We start from the raw sequence: 24,700 nt of genomic DNA, 5'->3' as shown, positions 1-24,700 counted from the left end.
GGGGTGAAGAATTCTTTTTTATTCCCTCGATAAACAAGAAGTCTTCTTTTTTTTTTTTTTTTTTTTACGAATTTAGAATATAAAAACCGTTAATTAAATCACTTTAAGTAGATAAAGAGTGGACTATCCAAATACAACACATCATTATAGTTTCATTAAAGTTTCTACATTGTAAACGAAAAGTTCACAGGTATATATATTAAATCAAATCCTTTTAAATATCATCCTGCAATTCCAAAAGACACAATTAGTTGATCACATTTTTTATAGTCATAAAGAATTGTATGTTTTACCACTTGTAGTAGCGATCTTGATTTCATTTTTCCAGAGACATATAAAAATTTTTATATGTCTCTGATGTCGAAGAGTCAGGAAAGTCAAAATCTGTAAAAAAAAAAATAATAATAATAAATAAATAATAAATAAATAAATAAAAAAATTAAATTTGAGGCCGGGCATAGGAGGCACAAAAAGAAGGAAGTCATACTTGACACACATTCAAAAGGTGTTTTATATTTCTATAAACATCCAAGACCTTTTAGAAAAGGATTCCAGAATAAGAGAGTTTTGGCCGGGTCTAAGTCGGCGGTAGACAGACACCTCGGCAACCATTCGCGGAGTGGAGCAGATTTTGGAAATAATCCTTCGTTAATAAATAATTTGTCCCCCACAGAGAAGTAAATAAATAATCTGATCTTTACATTGGCAACTCCCCCCCCCCCCCCCCCCCCCCCACACACACACACGCCTAATAGAGCTTGGGGTTTTTTTTCAGCTTCATTTTTTACATTTTAATTTAAATTTTTTTTCCTTGTCAAATTTTTCCAGGTAAGAAAATAATCTGTCCTGCAAGGACATGAAAATAAATACCCGAATCAAATGGACATCCCCTAACAACGTTATGTAGATATTGCAGAAGCTTCAGTCAGTGCTTATTATTGGAGGATATGTCATGAATGTCCATTAAATACGCCCTAAGAAGTTAAAACCTGCATAATAGTGTAATATGACAAATTTTTGTATGTAATGGTGAAAATATTCTGGTTTTAAGTATGAACTTAAGTATGGTGGTGGGAGTTGAAACTTGTTAGCTCCGAAAAAGGTTATTATAGATGATATTAAATACATGTAATTTGAATGTTGATAATTGAATAATTCTGTACAATGCATGGACAGCTGCTGCTAAAATACACGTTCAGGCAGAGTAGTACTGAATTCTTGTTCATCAAACTTTCAAGACTGCACTTCATTAAAACATCGAGAGAGAGAGAGAGAGAGAGAGAGAGAGAGAGAGGAATTCCAGTGACCTATAGTGTCCAGTTTCTTTATAATTATGTTATATGGTGCAAGAGAAACTAGGAAGCCATACAGTAGTAACATGCACTGCTCAGAATGGATCTTCTCTGAAAGAGGAGGCTTACTTGTTAAGAGTTTCAATTTTACATACAGCCATTTGAGACAAAGAAATCAATTTGCCAAAATTAATTATAGGACTCATTTTTGGTAATCAAAAGGCACAGATGACTACATTCTTTGCTCATTGTCTTTCTGCATACAATACGCATGGATATATAGCAAAGAGCTAACCTGAGACTTCTGTTCCGGAGAGCAGTTTTGATATGAATCATACAAGTCCTATTGTTTCATCTTGTAAACCACAGAGTACTTGTATATAATTATTATGGCAATCTTGGTGCTAATAGATATGCACATTGGGACTTTCTTGCAAAAACATGTTCATTAATTTATCTGCAGTTTCATATAACTAAAAGAACATCTGAACCAAAAAGTATAAATATCTATTGAACATGGATTAAAAATCAGAGATTGACACTTTTGAGTTATGACCTACTTTGTTTTGTCTCTCAAGATATATTGTTGTACAGAACATTTTACCTATTTTTTTCAAAAATGTTTTGCCACCTATGCATGTACCCCCCCCCCCCCCCAAAAAAAAAATCAAATATTATTAGAAATATTATATTTATTCAGCAACAATTTTCTCTTTATTGTGTACTTTCTTCTTTTTAGATTTTTTGCCATCCTCTTGGATACTCAATCCAGAATTACTGTCATTTTTACTAGTTTCCAAGTCAGATTCAGAGCCCTTTGTTTTGGGCCCTCCTTTCACTTTCTCACTTAGACTGTTCTGCTTTCGTTTCTTCGTCTTTTTGTTGACAACAGGACTTGTAACAGTCTCTGTTTCACTTGTTTTCACTTTCTTATTTTCAGCATTCTGACCAGCAGTGCCTGTCCTATCTTTATTTTTCCTTTTTCTGGCATTTTTATTTTGATTCCTGAAAGACACCAAAGTAGATATACAACTCTTCTCTCATATACAGTACATAAATGATAATTACAGTCAGCTAGCAATGTCTCCTAAAAATAACTCAGTACATATAAAAAGGATGGTGAATACTGTTATGTCTGTAAAGCATTAAAAGTGATGACTCTGTTCATGCAAAAACATGTTTATATCACTGTGAAATGTAGATTATACACAATAACTAAAATTCAGGGTTTTTTCCCCTTCCTTATAACATGTATCCAAGAGTAACTTACATGTTCGGAGTTGTCTTCCCTAACTTTGACATGATACCCAGGTACTCTTTCCTAATGTCTGTGTTGAAGGAACCTCTCAGACTCTCCAGCTTCTCAGTGACCTCCTCAGGAACCTCCTGTAAATTAACAACATCTTTAGTAAATGTTGCAGATGTAAGAGGTATCTTTAGAGTCAATTTATTATCCATATTATATCTGTCATTCATGCAGCACTGTTATGTACTTTGTTGTGCTGGGACAATCAAGATTACAAAATAAGGAGGAATTTACAGGCTTTCATCAACACTCTTTGAAAGAGAATTACTTAAAAACACATACCTGAGGTTTCTGTGAGCAGTTTAGATATTTCCTTAGTGTGACACAAACATCATGAACTAGTTTGGTTGGAAATGCTTCCTTTGAGACCAACCTCAGTATCTAAACATACATAAATAAAATCATTTAATTACAAATAATAATCAATGACTCCAATAAAAGCATTAGTGATATTTCTCTTAAGGTAAACAGAGAATACATGTACAGGTACACGGAAAATACGTCTACCCTTGAGATTCCAGCAATCAGAGAAAGTGAGAACTCCTTCCAAGCCTCCTCTCCTAATGTCTTCTCCTGTAGACCATCAACACAAATAATTATGTCACAAAAAAGTTGTCTGTTCATGAAAGAAAGTAATCAAGAGTAATTTGTTCTTTGATCCTTGCTGAAATGTAATATACACTCACCACATCCTTGTTCAGCATGCCGGACAGCAAGTAACAGGCCTGGGTCTGTGAATGGAAACTAATGTAGTATACATGGATATACTTTTAACAAAGAAAAAGATAATGTGACACCATACACTTCATTCACATCCTTACCTTTATGAACACTTTCACTTGGTCATCTTGAATTGTGTTTAGAAGTGTTTCTGTTACTGGCCAGAATAAGACCTATCGAGGGAAAATTCCACAAATAAGGTACACCGATTTTTCTTTACATTATATATTTACCTCTGTTTGTTTTATCAATACACCTGTGTTTGTTTTAACTATTTACATGTTTGTTTGTTTGATTATCCATCACTGAATGTGTTATTTGAATATGAAAACCGTTTAGTTCCTGATACAGTAAAGACCTCTATGACTTACAGGAAACTTGCTGAACATATTGTAGAAGAATTCTCTATGGAGTTTCTGCTTCCTGTAAGGAAAATCAAACACAAATCATAAAGTACATGTAAACTGTGCTCAACTGTTAGTTTCTACTGAAATACATGTGTTTTCTTTACCAATAAATAGCAATTTATTGTTTAATATGTACATCTGCAGGAAAACAATGGCTAATTTGAACAACTGTAGACCATTCAAGAAGGCAAAAGACTTATTATGGAGGAAACACCAGGGTAATAAGTGTAATGTAAACTGACTTTTTCTGGAGGAAATCCCTCAGGTTTGATTGGATGATATCAATCACCATGTGGTGGACTGTCTCCTGATCCTGCAACAAGATACAAAGAAAAGTTTAATGTCTCAGAATTCCATATACCTGGGTAAACAGAAATAGCAAATAATTCTCAATGCTTACAGTACAATATAATTTTTCTTATATAAATTTTGTAAAGAATTTAAAGAATCCTGGACAGTTACAGTGTACGTAAGACTGTATTCCTGCCTAAAGCTTGTTACTCAGTTTAAATGTAAAGCTAACTTGAGTCTGTAGCAAAAAATAGTTAATAATAAATTAGTGATCAAGCATTTCTTTGAATCAAAATACTCTTGCAATTTATTACTTTATTTTTTATGGCATAAAAATAATACAGCAGGGGTTTGATAAAATTGATGTAAAAAAAAATATCTGGTACATGTACAATAGACAAAAAATAGTAAATACAGTAGAAATACATGTATTACTAATTGTTTTAATGTAATGAAATAATGTATGAAATAAATAATACAACATGTATTTTGTGTATTTTTGTTTAACTAGCATGAAAAAGAAACATACAAGTTTCTAAATATCTGTAGGTGGTGAACCCAAAGGTATCCACACAAAAACAGAACACAGTCGATTTTGTATCTTCATCTGAGTAAGCAGAGCACATGATATTTGATGCTTGGATACAGGCAAGGTGTTGAGCATGTCAGACAAATGTCTTCTTTATGTTAATAAAACCACAAAAAAAAAAAAAAAAAAAATAAATAATAATAATGAGACATGTGTAGAGTGTGGGTCATATAAAAGAATTTACCAGGTTAAAAGAATCCAAAAATAGCAGAAAACAAGTCAGAATAAGCAAAAATATTTTTTTAAATTCAGTAAGTTGTACAATGTATATCATTACTTCCATTATGCACAAACTGATGCACAAGCAGGTTACTACATGTATATCCCCTCCAACTCTGTTGGCAGGGGATGAAAATTAGCAGGAATTTTGTTTGATACTTTTAACCCAGAAATTTGCTGGGGTAATAAATTTATGTAATTGATACAATTTCAGAGCACTAAACAAGTTGATAATAAATGTAGGTGTAACATTTGGCAAACACTGACTCAACATTCCTCAAAATCATTATCAATGGTTCAGGTTGAAAAAAACCACAGAGCATTATTTATCATATTTTCTGCACCAACCCTTTCTTTCTCTTCCCTCTTCTCTTTTTCTTTCTGGTTCTTCTTAGATCTGGTCTTCATTGGAGAAGGTCCCAGACTGCCCATCTCCAGGTTCATTAATAACCGGATCTATCAAAGAATGAAAATCATTCCAAAACTCCAATATCCTGCAGTATATCAAACACTTTTCCTGCTTCCAATTCAGAAAATATCTTTACATCTCAATAATGTTGAGCTTACCACAAGGAGGCAGGCATCAGACACATCATTGACAATTTGTTTGGTTGTCACTAAAACAAATGAAAACAAAATCTATTACTTTCCCTTGGACTGAAATGTCACAATTTCAATGGTTGAACCATGACATGTGACTGCCAGCTATATTTCTGTGTCTGACAGGTAAGAATCTATATCCGGCTATATGGCCAGCCTGTAACCATCACGATATCTAGATCATTGGTTCTTGTGTATATATTACTCATATTATGGTCCTTGAGAAAAAAATCACTTATTTAGTTCGTTACTGACTATCTATGGAAATATATCAGGTGAATCAATGTCAGAGATGGCGAGGTTTCCACACTGATCAAAACGATATATTTCTGTAAACAGTTGGTAACAAACCTAATAATCAATAATACAAGTATTCTCAATTCTCTAATTTACTCGAAATGATCCAGTAAAAACAAATTTAATTTCAATCAGCTTTGTCTGTCACTCCTCAAGTTTCTTTTTTAGGATACCAAACAATTTACAATTCACTACCAAGTCATTTTAACATATTTCTGTTTATCATATAATTACCTTTTGTAGAGAACTGAATTGCATTGTTCATGGCCTCCAAGTAACGATCTCTAGACACCGCCATATTACCATGAATCTACAAATGGTTACATTTTCTTCAAAATCTTGGAAAAATATATACATGAATGTTTTGGTTTTATTTGCTAGAGACCTGAAACACACCGTCCGCAACCTTTACTTTTAGAGAATGTTAAAATATCAGATTTCAGAATTTTTCAAATGTACATATACAGATGTACACTAGTCCTTCTGGCTTTACACACCTTGGCCTTTCTATACAGGATCCTGAAGATATTGCCTGCCCTCTTTCCTAGATCTACCTCTACCCCCTCCTTGTGTTTCTCTGTGCTGGCCAAGAGTTCCAGGAGGGGAAAGATCAAGTCCTGTAAGAGAGTACGTACACAATAGTAATATCGATAATCTGTCAATCAGAACAGAAAATGACAGTTAAAGTTATGTAGTCCATAACTTTGAATACTTCCTTCTAAGCCAAAGCTATGATACTTCTGAAAATTGCAAAATTTAAACCTGGGATCTCATTGTAAAAGGTCAAGTAAATAAAAATGCAGTTGGTAACCCTTAAAACTCTAGCCGTATATAGAATTGAAACAAATCAATGCATGAGCATGAGGACACCACTACTTACTAAAAAAATACATTCAGGTATGAATTGGAATAAAAACAGGTTTCAAGCAACCCTCATAAGGTGTCACTTAAGAACATACCAAGTCTTTTGCTGTTCATGTAAATACTTAGGAAATCTTTGTTTACTAAATATACTCATGTAATGCAAGTATCATATTTCAAAATTGGGGATAATTTTTTTGAGAAAGTAATTGTTAGCAAGCCTTAAAAATATTTTTTTTTTACTTTCAACACATCATCAGAAATATGCAAAATTATACAATGTACAGTATTGTTTTTACTGAAAGCATAATATACACACATGTATAATACACAGACATGTACAATACATAGACATGTATCATACACAGACATGTATCATACAGTAAAACACAGTTATAGCGAACACACTTATAATGAATTTTCCGCCTAGAGCAAAGTGATTTCATTCCCAGCTGTTTTAAATGTGTTGTGAACTGAACAAATAGAACGAAATATGTTTATAACAAATCCAAATTGTTGGTCCTTGGCACATACTGTAGATTCCTAAATATATGCGAGGAATTTATTATCACGTAACTTTTAGAGAAGCATCACTCGCAAAATAAAAAATTAGTTGCTTTTATTTTCATGGTGCTGAAATTAAGTAAAATCTCTTGATCAACCGTCCACTCATGAATTATTGTTCTCGCAATTTGATGTATGAGCCATTTCGCGATAATAAGTACTCATGAAAAATAAAGAATCTACAGTATATAGCTATAAGCATGTTTTACTGTATACAGACATGTTTCTGATACATCTAAGAACACATGCTGGCCAGTAGCTTGACACTTTTTTCACTTTATATGTAAATGTAAATCAAAACATATTTACCAAGGTTAAATCAGCAGGAGGTTGGCTCTTGACTAGGATTTCTACCAAATCCAGCACTCTACAGGAAACAAAATATTGGACTACAGATGGAATAAATTTAACTTTCCTCCAAAACTTTCAGTTGACAATCACAATATTCACTACCAATGATATTGGTTGAAATTAAGTCCCTTTAGAATTTTTCTCACAAATTTTAAGGGTTTTATTTTTTAGTGTACCTGGATTTAAATGCCAGAAGCTGCTTTTTATTCTCCTTAGCCTCGGCTTCTTTTGTCTTTCTCATGTTCTTAAATACCTGAACCAGAGCTCCGTCAAGTTTGAACATCGTCTCATCATCCAGGTCAGGTTCAGACTGAAAATACACAGGCAGAGATTTCAGACCCACCCAAAATTCTTTTTAATCTAATGCTTATGAGTGTTGTGTCAAACACATTAGAATAAATAATGCTTCATTTAAATTTGATGGCTCTGTCCCAAGTAAAACAAGAGATGTTTGTGAAACACTTATGCCCCCCCCCCCCCCCCCCCCAAATAATTGCAGTTTTTCTAAGTCCAAGGGGCATAACTCTGTCAAAAATTGCTCGATCGTACCCAAAACAGAATTTGACCTAGATATTCTTATGATAAATCTGTATGCCAAATTTCATTTCAGTATATGCGAAGAAAATGAATGGAAATTGTTGGTGGACCGACAGACAGACCGACTGACCAATAGACAGCAGCAAAGCAATATGCCCTCCCTTCTTGAAGAGGGTCATAAAAATGAAGATCTGAGTAACTGAATCACTCTAACATATGACCTTTCTCTTTTTTCCCTTTCTTTCTTTCTCTTTTTAATACAAGTCTAATTAAACATGGCAGGTGATGTATAATTTTGACAACAGTTTAAGACCATCAGCAATAACTTCAACCAGCTTTCCTTTGGTGCCGTGAAGATGTGATCTAGACTACTGCATAAATTGACCAAGTTTAATTTGCCACTGCTTTCTGGCAGAATTAAATAACTTTCAGATTGATAAGAGTTCTCCACCAAAAGTAACTGAGTTATTACAGCTGTACTTGATTAAATGCAATCATAATATGAAATGGGTTTAAAAGATTCTTAAATTCTCTGATCTATAAAACTGTAATGAAGAAAACTTTATGTATGAGAACAAGAAGCCTCAATACATCTTAAAATTCAGCCCCCCCCCCCCCCCCCCAAAAAAAAAAAAAAATCAGAAGATGAAGATTCCAGATTACTGTAGCACCAATGTTCAATACACCTTACACCTTGCATGAAGGCTATATTAAGCTTTGCTTAATCTATAAGTTTGTAAAAATTCTAAGCATTCTGGCTTAAGTCACTTTAAAACTCAGCATAAAATCAACTTTTTTCTCCTCTCCCCAGACTTTTAGATCCTCCACCTTAAGACCTTAATCATTACCTCCTCTTCACTGTCTGATTTTTCAGCAGCCTCTCCCAGAGCAGACTTGACAGCATTCCTGAATTCCTCATTCACCTCCTCCCCCTCCTCCTCCTCTTCATCTGAATCCTCCTCTGACGACTCCTCCTCATCAGTCCCCTCCTCTTTTTCCTCCTCAGCCTCTAATGTTTCCAGTCCATTTTCCCCATTTTCGTTTTCCATATCTGATACATCTTCTATTATATCTGGATAATGAAATTTAGGGAGGATTTTTTTTTTTCAAACATTCAGTTACTTCTTGAAAATATAGTAAAATGAAGGTGTGTGATTTAGTTTTATTTTAATCGTATGAACACCCTCCCTACTCCAAAATGAGAAAGTGCCAGCAATGAATGAATTGTCCATTATGTCCATACAAGCATCACTTACATCATCATGCCTCTGAAGTACTGTACTTGTGCATGCTTGATTGTGGCTATAGCCACACAATCATAAATCTTGCATTTGAAACACTCCATACAAGAACACATATCTTGAAAGTTAATGCATATTTTCCAATGTAATGTGCATGATTATATATTCTAAAGTAACTAACCTTCCTCCTCATCTTCAAAGCTTATTGGTACACTCTCATCTCCTTTCTCAGTTTTGAGTACCTGAAATTTATATATAAACAATAGAAAAACATGTCATACCTGTATGTGAAGTAAAGATATAATTTAATATAAAAAGCATGATTAAATACAGTGCTGATTTTAAAAAATAAATATCTAAAATATATGTATCTTATTTCTGTGTCCTCTCACTAACTTAAAATTTTCATTATTCAACTTTCTTTAAATTTCCTCCAAATCAACTATTAGATATACCTTTCACAGCAATAACCAAACCTTTACATTTTTCTAAGAAAATGTTATCTACATATTCTAGATAAACTTATAACTAATACAGTCAAAATCCTGATATTACAATCATAAAACTATTATATTACTGTAAACCAACTTTTATTCGCCTCATCTTTTATTCGCGATTAGTCTGTTTAAAATCAATCCGCAATGATTAATTTTCGCGACCGAGGAAACATTCTCTACAAATACGAAGCAAAATAAATGGTTCGCGGCGATTAATATTCGCGAGTTAAAGTGGATCGCGAAACTCACAGATATTTCTCGCACTCGAATAAAAGTTGGTTTACAGTATATTATAGGTCAATCTTGTTTCTTACATCTGTAATGAGGCCCAGAGAGTCGGGGGTCACATGGTCAGTTAGACAGCCAAAGGTCGTCTTAGCAGCCAGTCTGGCAAAGCTGGACCCTTGTGACATCATACTCAATAATAACTCTGTAACAACCTCTATCCATTCAGGCTCTGTAAAAAAAAAAAAAAAACCACTCACACTGTCAGAATTATGATCAAAATCATTTAAAGTACTTACTGTATAATAATTTAAAAAGGAAGCATGTTTATGTGAATATCTATTGAGAAACTGCCCAACCTGATTTGGCAGACTTGACCGTGGATCTTCTTTTGTGTTTCACAGCTTTATTGTAGCATATGTGTATATCCTAAAATGACAAAAATTCAATGAACCATTTACAAACTCAGCAGAAATGAAGCAAATGGTTTCATGACCTAATGAGTTGTGTTTATTAAATTTTAATGGTCAACATATTTAAGCTGTATCATCTCTTCCTCAAAACTGTAAAATAAAACTTTCTCTTTGTGAGAACTGGTGCCCTTAATTTTTGAATGCCAAAAAAAAAAAAAATACTAGTACTGTATCAAAATTTCCACAATCTATGTATAGTGAAATAATGATTATCTTCCTGGCTGTGAACATTTTGATTCCAAATACATGTACTAAACTCTTTTCCACTGAGCTATTTAGATTCCAAATCAGTTTTAAAAATTGCACATTTTATTTTTTTCACAAGATACACTCTACATATTTTTTTCATTTTATTGCAAATTTCTATAATATTCATAAGTTTTTTTGGTAATCTTTTCATACTCTCTTTTTTCCAATATTTCATATGTTCCCTCACTACCTCCATGTCCAACATGCATATTTCCCTTATTGCATGTGAAGACCTACAATTTTATCATGCATTCATCAGAGTAACAACAACTGTATGAAAAGGCCTTGCTTCCTTTATTAAAGGATTCAGATTTGTAACAGGTGATACAAAGACATTAACCTTTCAGAAGATCTAAAGATATCTTCTTACTAAATCCTAACAACCTCTCTGAGACAGAGCTAGTTTTACAAATTCAATGTGGGTAGATAATTGTATAAATTAGGAGATTGGTGCATTTAAATGGAGTAAACAAAGTCATAAATCAAGAAGTTTTATTTCAAGGGATGAGACTCTATAATCAATGTTTATATAATGACATCAAGATGACCTAATGAACAAGGACACGTCTCTGTGTACTGATGCAATATCCTTGTCTATACACATGTATAACACTAAGTCAACATAACGTCAGAGATCTGAAAACAAACAAAATTGTAACAGATATTTTCTTCACCTTGCCTCATAATAAACTCGTTCACTTGACGTGAATGAAGCAAGCATCACAATGTAAGCCTCTACACAGAGTCAACACTCTGACTATTATATTGGATGTGACCTTGTTGTCACACGTAAACATGCGACACTTAACAACAGGAAGTAGACAATGTAATACATGCTCCTATATAAACTCGTTTTCAAGGAGATCTCATCAACACTTAATTCCAGAGATGCTTTACGTTAAGAGTCACTTGAATTTGTGTTTTAGAAACTAGAAAAAAATCTGAGTACAATATGAAAGTGCTATCTTTGCAGGATAAGACTCTTGAAGGTGATTTACGAGAGGCACTGTTAAGCAAAGAATCACCAACGAAAAATAAAGATGAAGATGTGTACGCAGTTCACCTTGGACATTTTGAGTATGGATTTGACATGATTCTAGCCCTGATGCCCCAGAGTGAGGAACAGGTTTGGATTCATTCCTCACTTTCTTATCAAAGTGATCTAGTGGACAGAAGTGGCCAGTGTTTGTCTAGTGTGAACTTGCGTCGATGTAGTGCTCACTTTGCTCTGTTGTCCGACAACACTCAGGTGTTCACAGATTACCAGAACAAATGTGTCAAGCATGTGAATCTCTCTGGTGAAGTGGTTGAACTGTTCACCACTTGGCCATTACGGCCCTGTGGAATATGTGTCACAAATAATGAAAGTGGAATAGGCATTTTAGTTTCCCTGGAGGACAATGTTTCTTATCACCCGACCAATGCAAACCAAAGAATGGTACGGCATTACAGCCTAAAAGGTGATATCATCTCAATATACCGATGTGATGAACTATCTACTGATGAAACTCCCTTGTTTAACAGACCAGATGCAATCGTTCAAAATGACAACAAAGACATCTGTGTTGTTAATCGTACTGGCTTCGATTCAGGTGAAGTTTGCATAATCACAGAAGACGGAAATCTCAAGTGTCGTTACCAAGGCAACATCTTAACTTTTGACCCTTGTGGCATTTGTTGTGACAGCAAAATGAACATAATTGTTAGTGATTACAGCAACAGCTGCATTCACCTCCTGACCTCAGAAGGGGAATTCTCTGCTTACCTTCTAACTAAAGACAACCTGATGGGGGACCCCTGGTCTGTGGGGATCTACAATGATTATCTGTGGGTGGGGTGTAATAGAGGGAAAATTGGGCGTTATAGGATGATTCATGACAGAAAGATTTCTTGAACAAAACATCAGTCCTATTCAACTCTTCAATTTTTTTTTCCTTTTGAAATTAAGCCTTTCCATTTCCTCTATCCATTTATTTGTAAAGTCACCTGATCATGGTGATCAGATCCCTAGTCTTAAGCACCATTTCAAAATCGACAAATAACTTTCCCAATTTCATTGAAAACCATGTGTATGATGTTGAACATATTATAATTAATTATATAAAAATAGTTTTTCTTCTGAGAAAATGTAGTACATGTAACTTCTGTGAAAATGGAAGTAATGAAAACATCAAGTTTACTATGGATTGTTTCTGACTGGTTCAGTCTAACACACAATGTTATTCAGGGGTGGGAGGGGGGATTGCTAAATGCTTCACAGTTTAATCTGTTATTATTTAATCTAAATGTGTAGAAAATGGAATGTCTATTATACTTTAAAACATGCACAAGATACATGTACATCTAATTAAATAGTTGTGAAAAATTTTTTTAATTCAAATCCTGCTTGATATGTCAATATTGGAGTCACTCCAAGAAAGCAAAAATTTCATCAGAAATGTATATGAAGAAGTACTTGTACCTCTTGCAGTTATTTAATATCTGAATAAAAGACAAATATTGTTTGCTATTTTCTATCAATACTTTTATGAATAAGGAATCTTAGTAGGTTCATGGTAACTGGAGAATCATGCAATAAATTCTAATCTTTATCAAGACTGAAATCAAGGACAAACCTGTTCACCAAGATCAAATATTAGTTAACATCCGGGTAAATAAATTAGCCCCACCATGTGGTACAACTCCCATTTACGGGGACAAAAATTTCACATGATTTCTTTTTAAGTTCACATCTAACTGCTCACTGCATTGGGTCTATGATGATTTACTATCAGAGGCAAAAGTGATAAAAAATAAATATAGTTTGTATTAATTAGGGGACTGGGTCTCTCAAGATAGAGACATTAAACTTCACACATTTTGTTATCATTTTCTTAAGATGTGCAGATCAAATGTACTGATATAAGGGATGTCAAAATATTTATTTTCCTTAGTCGAACATTCGATTGCATTATTCGAACGATAGTCGACTATTCGGAACATCAAAATGTGTATATTACACACAGATATTCAGAGGCACCTAACGTAGGGATAACGTAGGGATAATATTTTGAAATGAAATAGATATACACCGGCTATTCTCCAAAATGTATGATCATTATGATTTCCCGTAAATCACATTCATAAATTGGTCTGTACAGTCAGTTTTTATTCTAGTAAGCTTAGAGAATTGTCAGCAAGGTATTTTTAAAGCTTATAAAATAAATTGGGGAAAGGGGGAGGGGTAAACACACACTATCCACACGTCAGGTGACATTGTTAAATACTGTTTGTTCAATTAATGATTGCCCCTGCTGTTAATAGTTTTACAAACAAAGTTGCATAATTCATTACAAAAACTAAAAGGTCAGTCATTGAGAAATAATTATCGCTGTAGTGAAGCATTTGTAATTACTGTACTTTCTATGTGTACATTGAAAGTCAACAGATTTTGTTGTGGTAAATTATTTATCAACTGTGATTGCGTTTGAGCTCTTAATCGTCTGAGGATGTATATTATATGGTTTGAGGAAGGACGCTTTTTCAATTTTAAGACGATAATTCCTTCTCTTTATCGCCCCCTTTTCTTGCATTTCTTTGATATTCGAATGTCGTTTCATTATTCGATCGTCGGTCCATTCGACTGACGGTCGAATAGTCGACTATTCGTTGACATCCCTAACTGATATCAATTCAGAAGTAAATGATATTATTTAAAAGGTTGAAGAAAGTACAAAATTAGAGTGACACATTACTAAAATCAAGATCTGTACACTACTGCATATGTTCTTATCCGAGGCATAAATAAATAAAAGAACCTTACCTGTGAAGCACTGACAGCATTTTCTTTGGAAACAAACAAATGAAGGGCATGAAACACAAACAACAAGACAAAAGCTCTGTATAGATCCAGTCTCTCTGGACTGTTGGCAGCATTCTACAACATTGAGATATCATTATTTAAGTTTACAAGAATGTTTTTAATAAAATTTTGTGGTGGGGGTGTTAGTCACTGTAACTGTTTCTCATACATGTACATATTAAAATGATTCACTCATGTACATATGTATATATGAATCTCTTTTTGTGAAAGTGAGATACATAGAGCAATCAATCTAACATTTTGTTATAATTATGAAAAAAAATTGATAGAGGAAAAACAAACCTTTTCCTGCATTCCCATTAAACACAGAACTGTCTTGACCCACTGCTCCGTCTCCTACAATACAACATCGTACAAAATAAAAACAGACACAAAGCATTCTTTTAAGTTCCCAAAATTCCAAATTATCAGAGAATCGCATGATTGCTAGCTTACATCTTCAGATAAACTCAGGACTGGAGTTACAAATTCTGTTGCTTCTATTAAATCCTGGAAACAAACATACAGCAGCCTTAATACATGACTCAAAACTGTGAAATTATATCTCATCTAATGTAAACATTTTTGGATTTCTTTTGTTAACACTGAAAAGTTTACAGAGCAAACAGAACCTGTGTGTGACACACTATGCTATATGTGTGGGAAATTCCCATATGGAAAATGTTAAATCATCAATGAAATATGTGGAGATAACGAACAGTACTCGAGCTCAAAAGTCCATTAAACATTACAAAATAGGAGCAGAGCAAACACGGACCTCTAAGACATCAGAAGTGGGATCAGGTGCCATGGAGGAGTTAGCATCCCCTGCCGACCGGTCACACCCGCCGTGTGCTCCTTGTCATGATCAGGAAATAATGGAAAAATCCATCGACAATTCAGTGTGTAAATAATGGCCTTACAATAAGTATGAAAAAAGTCAGTCAGCATTTGACTTAGTGAAAGATTGTATTTGGTGACAAGGTCATTTATTGACCATAGAACTTATGAAATGATGACTTTAAACGAGACTGCTGATATTCTTGTTTCATCAACTTGGTTGTCAATAATTTACCTTGTTTTAGAAATTGTTCTTACATAGAACATGCTCTAGCGTATCGAATCAACTGAGAAATATAAACCCCGTATGCAGGTGATAAGGGTATACTGCTGCATAAGTAAGGGAAGCTGAAGATTGAAAAGTTAAAGTCATCACGTTTATCATAAAGCTTTGTTATTAGATTACCATTTACGTCTTTTTCTAATAAAATATCCAAATATGAAACAGATGTGTCAGACTCTGTGGTATCTTTTATCTCAAGCTCACCAGGATATATCATGTCGACATAAGAATGGAAATAACCATTGTTAATTGACAATATGTCGTCGATATATCTAAATGTCGAGTTGAAGGCCACAGCTCAGTATATGTTGATGAGATTAGACTGAAATCAGCATAAATTTTACAAAATAGGTCATGTTATCAGAGGTTCAGACATTTACGAGATTTCTTCATAGAAATCTGAACAAAAAATTCTCATCATGCGCATGACCCAACATTTTCAACACTCAAAACGACTCTTCTAATACAGTCACATATCTTACAGAAATGTTAGAGTGTCAAATCAACCCAAAAAAAAAAATCACTAAAAAAATTCAGATTCAGAGAGTTTCAAGTGTTTTCCTCCTAACAGATAATGACACTGAAATTAAAATGGATCTGATGACTATAGATAATTTTGAAATAACATATTTTGTGTCTGGGTTATTCCCCCTAGCTTGCAATGTTGGATGTCATCCTGATGAACTTTTTTTCTTTAACTAAATTCAAATATGTGTGGCAGGAATGTAGAGGAAAATGATCTTTACAATATGAAATTTATGAGTAATTAGAAATCCATAGACTGAGGGGCAGTCTCAAAGGCTAACCATTAGATGTCCATGGTCTGTTGTGAGAAGTAACAATATCTTTTTTATTTTCACACTTTTTTGACTTACCTGGAAGTATTTACAAAGCTGACAAGCTGTGTCAAGATACACATCTAAGGAGGAGGTCTTTGACTTCTCTGTAAAATGTAATATGCTGGAATGACTTTAATGGCTTAATCTACAAAACTCTTCTAGGTTATGCTTTTCCAGATACATATCTGTTGTGACTGCACTTCACAGTGAATCCATGTGACACATTTTACACGTACCTGTATTATAGGAGAGTAGGTTATTAAGAGCTTTGTAAAAGTTGTCTTGGAATGCTTTCCTCAATTTTTCCTCCATAGGCCGAGTGCTGAATGAACACTGTAATTGAATTTGAAATGAATGTTACAACTTGAAAACCATCCTTCCCCCCAAAAAACCCAAAATGTTCACAAAATTTTCTTGATTCTTTTAATACAAAAGATGTTCTCGCTCTTTTAATACTGCCACTTATCAGAGGTTCAGACATTTTAAAGATTTCTTCAGTTAGGAAAAAATCAGACAGTCATATTTTCATCAAATCAGTGGCAGCACTAGACGGTTGTTCAACAGCTTCAATCTATGGAACGTAGTTTTCATGGTGTTATGGATCTTTTAGGGCAATAAAATGAAAATTCACCTGTGTGGATAATTCATACAAACTCTGAGTAACACTGTCTTTGTAAATATTCCCTCATTTTCAGTGTAGCAGCTATTTGATGTTGAACTTATAAATAATGTTGACTGTGTGGGTATAATTCTCAGAAGAAAAAATTTACCAAAAAACAATTTGTGTAATTAAAACACATGGAATTATCCATCTTTAGAGTATCAGCTCTAGATGATTACAAGAGCTACTGAAGCACAATTTCTAGGAATAGAGAGGTATGAGAAATACAGTGAATTTATAGTAGTCTTGTAATCCCAGCCAACTTACATGAGGGATCTCTGAAGACTTGGCCTGGACTGTCCAGAAGGAATGAAGACCCAGGAACTGTAGAAGGCGGAGCTGCCATGTGTGGTCGTCGGAGGTACTGGGGAGGGTCACCAGAATACGGACCTGGGTGGCCACATGCTGAATACCCACCATGTTCTCTTTGGGGCTAAAGGTTTTTGAGGGAAGGATGATAGCTTAGACTTGTTGGTAGAAGTACACATGATATTTAAAAGTACACTAACACTATATCTGTTTGTATTACAATATCTCTCCTTCAATCAGTACTTACTCTTTGGCATATTTTTTAAACACTTTCATTAAATTCTCTCCGTATTGCTTAGCTGCTTCTGTACAAAGCTGAAATGGTAAAAAAAAGTACAATGCATAAACAAATAAAGAAAAATTTAGAGATGTGGTTTGCACTCATGTTAACTTGGAACTTACAGACTGAATGATGGTTTCCAAGGACCGGGTAAGATTGGCACCCTTTGGACACTGTGTTTCATGGAAACAGTGGAGCACTTTAATGGAATTGTCAGTATTTTCAGAGGATTTCACATAGGTGACTAACCCATTCATCTAAGAGAAGAAAACATCAAGAGTCAAGATTGGAATACAGCATGCTCTGACACTGGATTTTCAATAGTTTCAAAAACAGGAGGCCTGTCCCCTTTTTCATTTCCAACCATTACAACCAAGGCTTTACTTACAAACTGGGTAGCAGCCTGGTGAACGGGATTTGTTTTCTTCTGTTTACCATCAATGACTTTAACCAGAACCCTCACCACACTAGCAGGTAACAGGCACTCAATCTGTGGGAGTATATAATACATTTAAGTACATGTACATACACATGTATGTGAAGAGAATAAGAAAATATATAATTTACGTTCATTGAAATTGAATGTTCTATTGTAACACAATCTTTTTTCTTATGTGAATTTTTAAAATCTCTTATTAGTAAATGTGTATAGATAAGCCATGACTGACCTCTTTAGGGGTTGTCAGATGAGGTAGCATTTTTGTCATAAGATACAGTCCCACACTCACGGAGCTGTGGTGCTCTTTGCTAAACAAAAGATCTAAAATAAAAAATAAAAATATCCTTCAAACATGGGTAATCAAAGATTACAGAGCTCACCTCAATGAATGATATCTTTAATAAGGCAAAATATCGTAATGTGCACCCATAGACGTGAGTTTTATGCAAGTTTGGTCTTGGTAGGATCTTTAATAACTTGGAAATGGATATGCTCCATAATATTTTCTGCTTAATCAGCTAAAATAAGAAATATAGTCTTATAGGAGCCTGAAAATGAACCTCTTTAGAAAAAAAAAAACAAAAACAACTTAAATCTTGTCAATCATCAAGAAAATGTATGTCAGATCCAGAATTCAAAGCAAGTCATGCAAGTTTGGTCTATGTAGGGCTTAAAGTTACTTGGTAAAGCACCAGCTCCAAAAACTTAAACCTGTTCATTCAGCTGGAAAATGTAGATTGGATCCAGCACCTGAAGCAAGTCTGGTAGTGTGTATCCCTAGATGCATCATCAGTGCAAGCTTATAGTTTCTTGGGAATGGACCAGCTCCAAAAACATCATCTGAAAATGTAGGTCGGATCCAGTAATACAAAGCATGTCTGGTAGTATGCTTCCCTAGATACATCATATATGCAAGTTTGGTCACCATAGGGCATACATTTATTTTAGAATAAGCCTGCTCCAAAACTTTAACTTCTTTACTCATTCAGATAATGTAGGTCAGATCCAGCATCAAAAGCATGTATGGTAGTGTGCATCTCTGGATGCATCATCCCTCCAAGTTTTGTCCAGGTAGGGCTTATATAATTATTTTGGAATGAGTCCTGCTCCAAAAACTTAAACCTGCCCCCCAAAATATTAACCTGGTCATTCTATGGAAAGTATTGGTGAAAATGCAGCATCTTAAACCTGAATGGTACAATAAAGAAAACTAGATGCAACAGCCATGCAGCTAGAATCAATATAGAGCATAGAAATACTTAGAAAGAAAACTGCTCCAAGAACTTTAACCTGGGCTGCTGATGCGGACACCAATGCCAAGGCTGAGGGTATTACAAAGGCTCCCCCCAACTTCATTGAGGTAAGCTAAAACTGCACAATTTTTAAAAAGTTTTGCACCAAATGTTTGAAAAAACTTTCCTTATATGCATTTTTCCAAAACTTTTCATTTTTTCCTGTCATCATGCAAAATACAAAACTTACTATTAAAATAAGAAATACATATACATGTACATGTATTTTTGTTGAATAATATCTATACCTCTTCCTTCTGTCCAGAAATCAGTGAAAGACATCTTAGCTGCAGTCAGCTGGTGAATGATTTCATCATTTATTAGGTGTATCACAGGGTAGGAAGATGTTGAAAGCTAAAGAATTGGATATTATCAACAGAGTATCAGATCACCACTTAATTGTCAAATATTTACCTCAGAGGATTTTATCACTGTGTGTTGTTGACACTTAAATGTGTACACATATACCAGTATATTAAACTGTCTATACTTTGTAGCATTTTTCAAGATATCATTTCAGTATGCATCTAAATGGTAAATATCAATTAAAGTACCTTATCAGCTCATTATTGATTGTAAAGAATGTCATCAATTTTGTAAAAACATAATGTCATGTTATCAGAGGTTCAGACATTTATAAGATTTCTCCACAGAAATCAGACAAAAAGTCTTCATCATTCACATGACTATACTATCAAGTATTTCTACAACAATGCCCAAGATTAAGGATCAACCAATATGTAACATAAATGCATATCATTCCTTTATAAGATACATATATATATGAAGATTTGTATTAACTTTGTTACAAATAACTACAAACCTTTATAACATTCCAAATATGTTTTAGATTTTCAACACAAAATACAACTGATGATCCCCAGTATGTTTTCAAAAAGGCTTTGTCCACCATTTTCTGAAATGTTTAATGTCTGTCATTCTTAACTTTATATAAATCTGTATCAGAGAGAAATGAGGGAAACAATGAGAAGTGTGACCTATTTAAGATATCTAAAGTTACAATACCGGGTGGTATTTCTGACAGGCTAGCAGCAGAAGGAGGGTGTCTGGGGAACATCCCGTCCATCCTTGGGTCAGGTCAGCCTCTATCTCAGACCAAACAGAGGCTTTAAAGATATCTGTATTCACCTGAAAAAAGTTATTATATTTATTTAGTCACATGGAACCTTGATGACCCCCCCCCCCCAGTACAATATTGGTGATTTATATTCCTAAATTTTCTAGGTCTTATTATACCTTTTCTCTAACTAAGATGCATCACTTAATAGGTCTGACAAATTCTCTAAAGTCTCAAAATGTGCCAGAATGATTTGATAATGATTAGCTATAAAATGCCAAAATCAGGTCACAACAACCTACTTTTGAGTTGAAATGCCAAAACCAGGTCACAACAACCTACTTTTGAGTTGTAACACGCATTTCTCCCAAAATACAATGTTCTAAAGATTTGATGGTCCTAGGCTTCATAGTGTGAAAGGCATAATCCAGACACAAAAAGCTAACATACATTGTATGTACAGATGCAGGGAAAAGCCTATACCATTATATGGCCCATCAAAATAAGGGCATACCAGTATATCATGAATCTTCTTTCTTTACATGGTGCCTTATAAATCTTACACTTGATATAATTCTACAGGAGAGCAGACATTTCTCTCTACTGGAGACACCACTGCCCTTTTAAAAGCTTAATAAGATACCATAAAATTTAAGAGAATGAAATAATACCTGTGAGACAATGAGTGATATGGCATAAGTCGAAATCTGTTTTAGGTAAGCTCTGTTTTTGCAGACTTGAACCAGACTCTGGATAATTTTCTGTACATGTTCTTGGGTTGCACTGGCTATTCGATCAGATTGAACTAAGGTCAAATAGGCCAAGACCTTCCCAAGTAATATATTTCCCTGCTCCTGCAAAGTTTAAACATCAAGTTCTTAAGTGCCATCTAATAAATCAATTTTTATTCATATCTAATGGTACTGATATTATTTGAAAGTTTTTCAGCAAGTCCATATGCATCTTCAAAAATGAGAGATCCTTGTATTTGTTTATTACACTGTCACTTCTCTTTCCACAGTTAAAAATCAAATATTTAATATCTGTTTCACGCTTAGGGAGAAGTTCCATTTACAGTATTTAATACTTACAGATCTCGATTCTTTCTGCGTAAACTTGAGATGTTCAGCAACAGCACCGAGAATCATATCAACATTTACTGCAGTGAAAGTTCTGAGGATCTGTTAAAAATACATTTTCTTTTTTTTCAAAATTCTGATATACAATAAAATAATTATCAAATACTATATTTGCCCCCATTCATGTTTACCAATTACCATATCCTCCTTGAAAGAAATGTGCTGAGTAAATTGATCCTTTCAATAAATGGTTGTCTCATCCTTTGACTTAATAGTTATCACATTCAAAAAAGTTCCTTATATTCATTTGGCTTGAAAATGCAAGTGAATATGTAATATTTATATAATACACTGAACAAAATATTTTTTGCGCCTAAATTGTTGTCCAAGTATTACTTCTTTTTTCTCATTAAACCAACAATTTTTTCTGAATTTAAACCATATCACTTTAAAAATATATTACAATTAACAATGAAAGACTTTAAAGAAGGTAAACTTTTTTACCATATGACTAAATTTCAAATTTTACATATACCATATACATACAAGAGAGTAAGGTGCTGTGTACATTCATAAATATTGCAATTAAATGCACATTCACCTGACAGAGTGCCACTGAGAAACCATGTCTGGCTGATTGTCGGTTGGAGGCTAGGCCTTTTACAAGTCTGTTAATGGAATACTGCAACTCCTCACAAATCTCTGACTACAAAAGAGGAAAAATAATAATAATTGTTAATCATAATTAAATTAAAAATGAATGCTTAATTCATATCCACCTTTAAAAAAAAATGTTTCAGTTCCTTCACAAATAACAAGCATTCTGAGAGTATTGCATGAGCAATACTAGTCCCCTACCGAACATCAAAAATTTGATCTATAACTCATTAAGGTTAACTCACACACCAAAACTCAGCTCAATATCTGCAAGCATTTAGGACAAAAGTGTGGATAACCAAGTGGGAAATCTGGTTTCCCTTAAAAATCTAAAAAGGCCATTTTTTGTCAAAAATCACTGAAGCAGAATGTAATGCAAATGTAAGCTGTAACTTATCAAGATACATTCACATACTAAAAATCATCTCAATATCTGCAAGGTTAAAAAAGCGGAAAAACAAGTGGGACAGACTGACGGACAGAGGGAGGGACAGACCATGAGGAAATCTATAGTTCCCTCTGATTTCACCGGTTGGAGACTAACTAGCTGCACTGGGCCCACGTAACACTGCTGTACACTGGTGCACGCAATTAAAAAAAAAAACTCTCACCAGAAATGCAGACAAAACATTTCTCTTTTCAACCCTTTCCAGATTGTTTTAAAAATGAAAATTCATACATGCCAACTTTCCCGATTTTTTCAAGAGTCTACCGATTTTTAACCCCATCTACGCTTGTCTACCGATATGTTTTTTTAATCCCATTTCTACCGATTTTTAGGAATTCCGGATTTTTTACCGATCCGCTTTGAATAATACCCCATTTCCGTGTGAAAAAAAATGGCAGTTCGAATGTTTATCGGTAGATATCTGTTTATTGCCGAAGATAACAGGTAATCAACAAGGTGTCAACTGTGCTACCAGTCATTACTGTGGTTTTAATTGCTCCCGATTCTCATTAACAGTGTATATTAACCTAGACAATCATGCCAGATGTGGAAATTTTAGAAATACACACGACAGGATACAAACTTGTGACGAGTTCACACTTCACAGCAAAATTTGACAATATACATATAAGCTGTTAATAAAAGGTTTTCAAGTTTAGGAAATACGGCATTTCGCACTATAATTACAACTACGTCATTGATCATGGAAAAGACACTGCCAAAATCCAACTTGAAAAGATGCGTCTGCAAGTACAAACCGTTAGTTTTTTTTAGCAGACTTCCAGGAGTGGTTCACAAAAAGTTATAAAGGAGAAGACCGTGCCTTTTACAGACTTTGTATGAAAAACATTAAAAGTGACTTCTTCTTAGTATTCCCTTTGATTTAAAAAAAAATACAAATTGTGTCTGTGACTTAGTAGCTTTATAAAATGTGTAATTTACCAATAGACAAAAACAGTAACTGCATGAACTCTTTTAGTAACTTGCTCTTGCTTATTTGTAATTAAGTTTAACATCCTTATCCGTGTAATAATCTGTATGTGTATGACATTCCATAGTGCAGGGGGGTAATATTGATCTTTATATTAACATATTAAATAATTTTGATTAAAATTTTCTTTTTTTAAATTCCAAGTAATAGTGTGTTTTTGTTGAAGTTGATAGAGAAAAAAACTTTTTGAAGTAGTGATAATATATGATACAAGGTATTAGACTGATATTTAAAAAAACCCAACAAATACTTATTTTCACGACAAAATGCCGCGAATTTAGAACTTTGAAAAATGTTGTTACGCGCAATCTCCCCCAAGGAGATTTTAAAAAGTTGGCATGTATGAAAATTATTAATTTCAAATTATTCACTGTAATATGTTCTACACATTATTGAAGACAGAACTCACAAAATAACATAAAGCACCTGCCCAAAAGGAAATATCACTAACATAGGGGACCCAATAGTGGACCACCTACATTTACCCGTCTACCCATCCTCCACCATGGAATACTGTATATAGATATATTTACCTCATCAACTTGTCTTCGGTCTATGTCATCAACTAAAGCCTTGGAAGCTTGTATTATCTTGGTCTGGTTAGATTCAGCTAATTGCCAAAACTTGCTTAAGAGAGATTTGTCAACTTTATGGGCTGTTTTGGAACCCATGCCTGGCACATGTGCATTTGTCAATGTCTTTAAAACGCTTAATAAATAAATTATTCTTCCATGAAAGTAAAACGCATGATTGACGATGTGACGTCATACACCTGTCTTCAATAACTCTATCTTTGAAGGATTCTTATGAAGGTTATTCAGACATTCATGAGACTTTTTTTTTTTTTTTTTTTTTTTTTTTTTTTTTTTTTTTTTTAGCAAATTTAAAAGTAAAAAGGTAGCATCCATTGAGATCAATATAGTAAAAGATATTTTAACATTTTA

General features: G+C 34.0%; 1 protein-coding gene across 1 annotated transcript; it reads right to left on the bottom strand.

Annotated features, from left to right (window-relative positions):
* Positions 1–1,966: 1,966 nt before the first annotated feature.
* On the bottom strand, positions 1,967–24,427 carry LOC133204558 (myb-binding protein 1A-like protein). The gene is made up of 35 exons (XM_061340307.1): positions 24,290–24,427; positions 22,262–22,366; positions 21,673–21,762; positions 21,253–21,435; positions 20,530–20,652; positions 20,327–20,419; positions 19,752–19,857; positions 18,441–18,532; positions 18,161–18,262; positions 17,895–18,029; positions 17,740–17,807; positions 17,451–17,616; positions 16,759–16,855; positions 16,559–16,626; positions 15,017–15,070; positions 14,864–14,917; positions 14,522–14,635; positions 10,357–10,426; positions 10,087–10,229; positions 9,457–9,517; positions 8,883–9,106; positions 7,674–7,807; positions 7,456–7,513; positions 6,219–6,338; positions 5,956–6,031; positions 5,392–5,441; positions 5,173–5,280; positions 3,968–4,038; positions 3,690–3,741; positions 3,420–3,491; positions 3,285–3,329; positions 3,106–3,171; positions 2,881–2,979; positions 2,563–2,678; positions 1,967–2,297 (listed from the first exon to the last, which is right to left on the bottom strand). The coding sequence occupies exons 1-35, from the start codon at positions 24,425–24,427 to the stop codon at positions 1,985–1,987; spliced, it is 3,666 nt and encodes a 1,221-aa protein (XP_061196291.1). The 3' UTR covers positions 1,967–1,984.
* Between the last annotated feature and the right edge of the window lie 273 nt (positions 24,428–24,700).

This window comes from Saccostrea echinata, unplaced genomic scaffold (genome assembly GCF_033153115.1).
Source record: "Saccostrea echinata isolate AGI-Se365-2 ecotype Australia unplaced genomic scaffold, CSIRO_AGI_Sech_v1 ptg000054l, whole genome shotgun sequence".
In the NCBI taxonomy this organism is placed as follows: Eukaryota; Metazoa; Mollusca; class Bivalvia; order Ostreida; family Ostreidae; genus Saccostrea; species Saccostrea echinata.
Note: the sequence above shows the minus strand (reverse complement) of the source record. Positions and strands in the feature narration are given on the sequence as shown.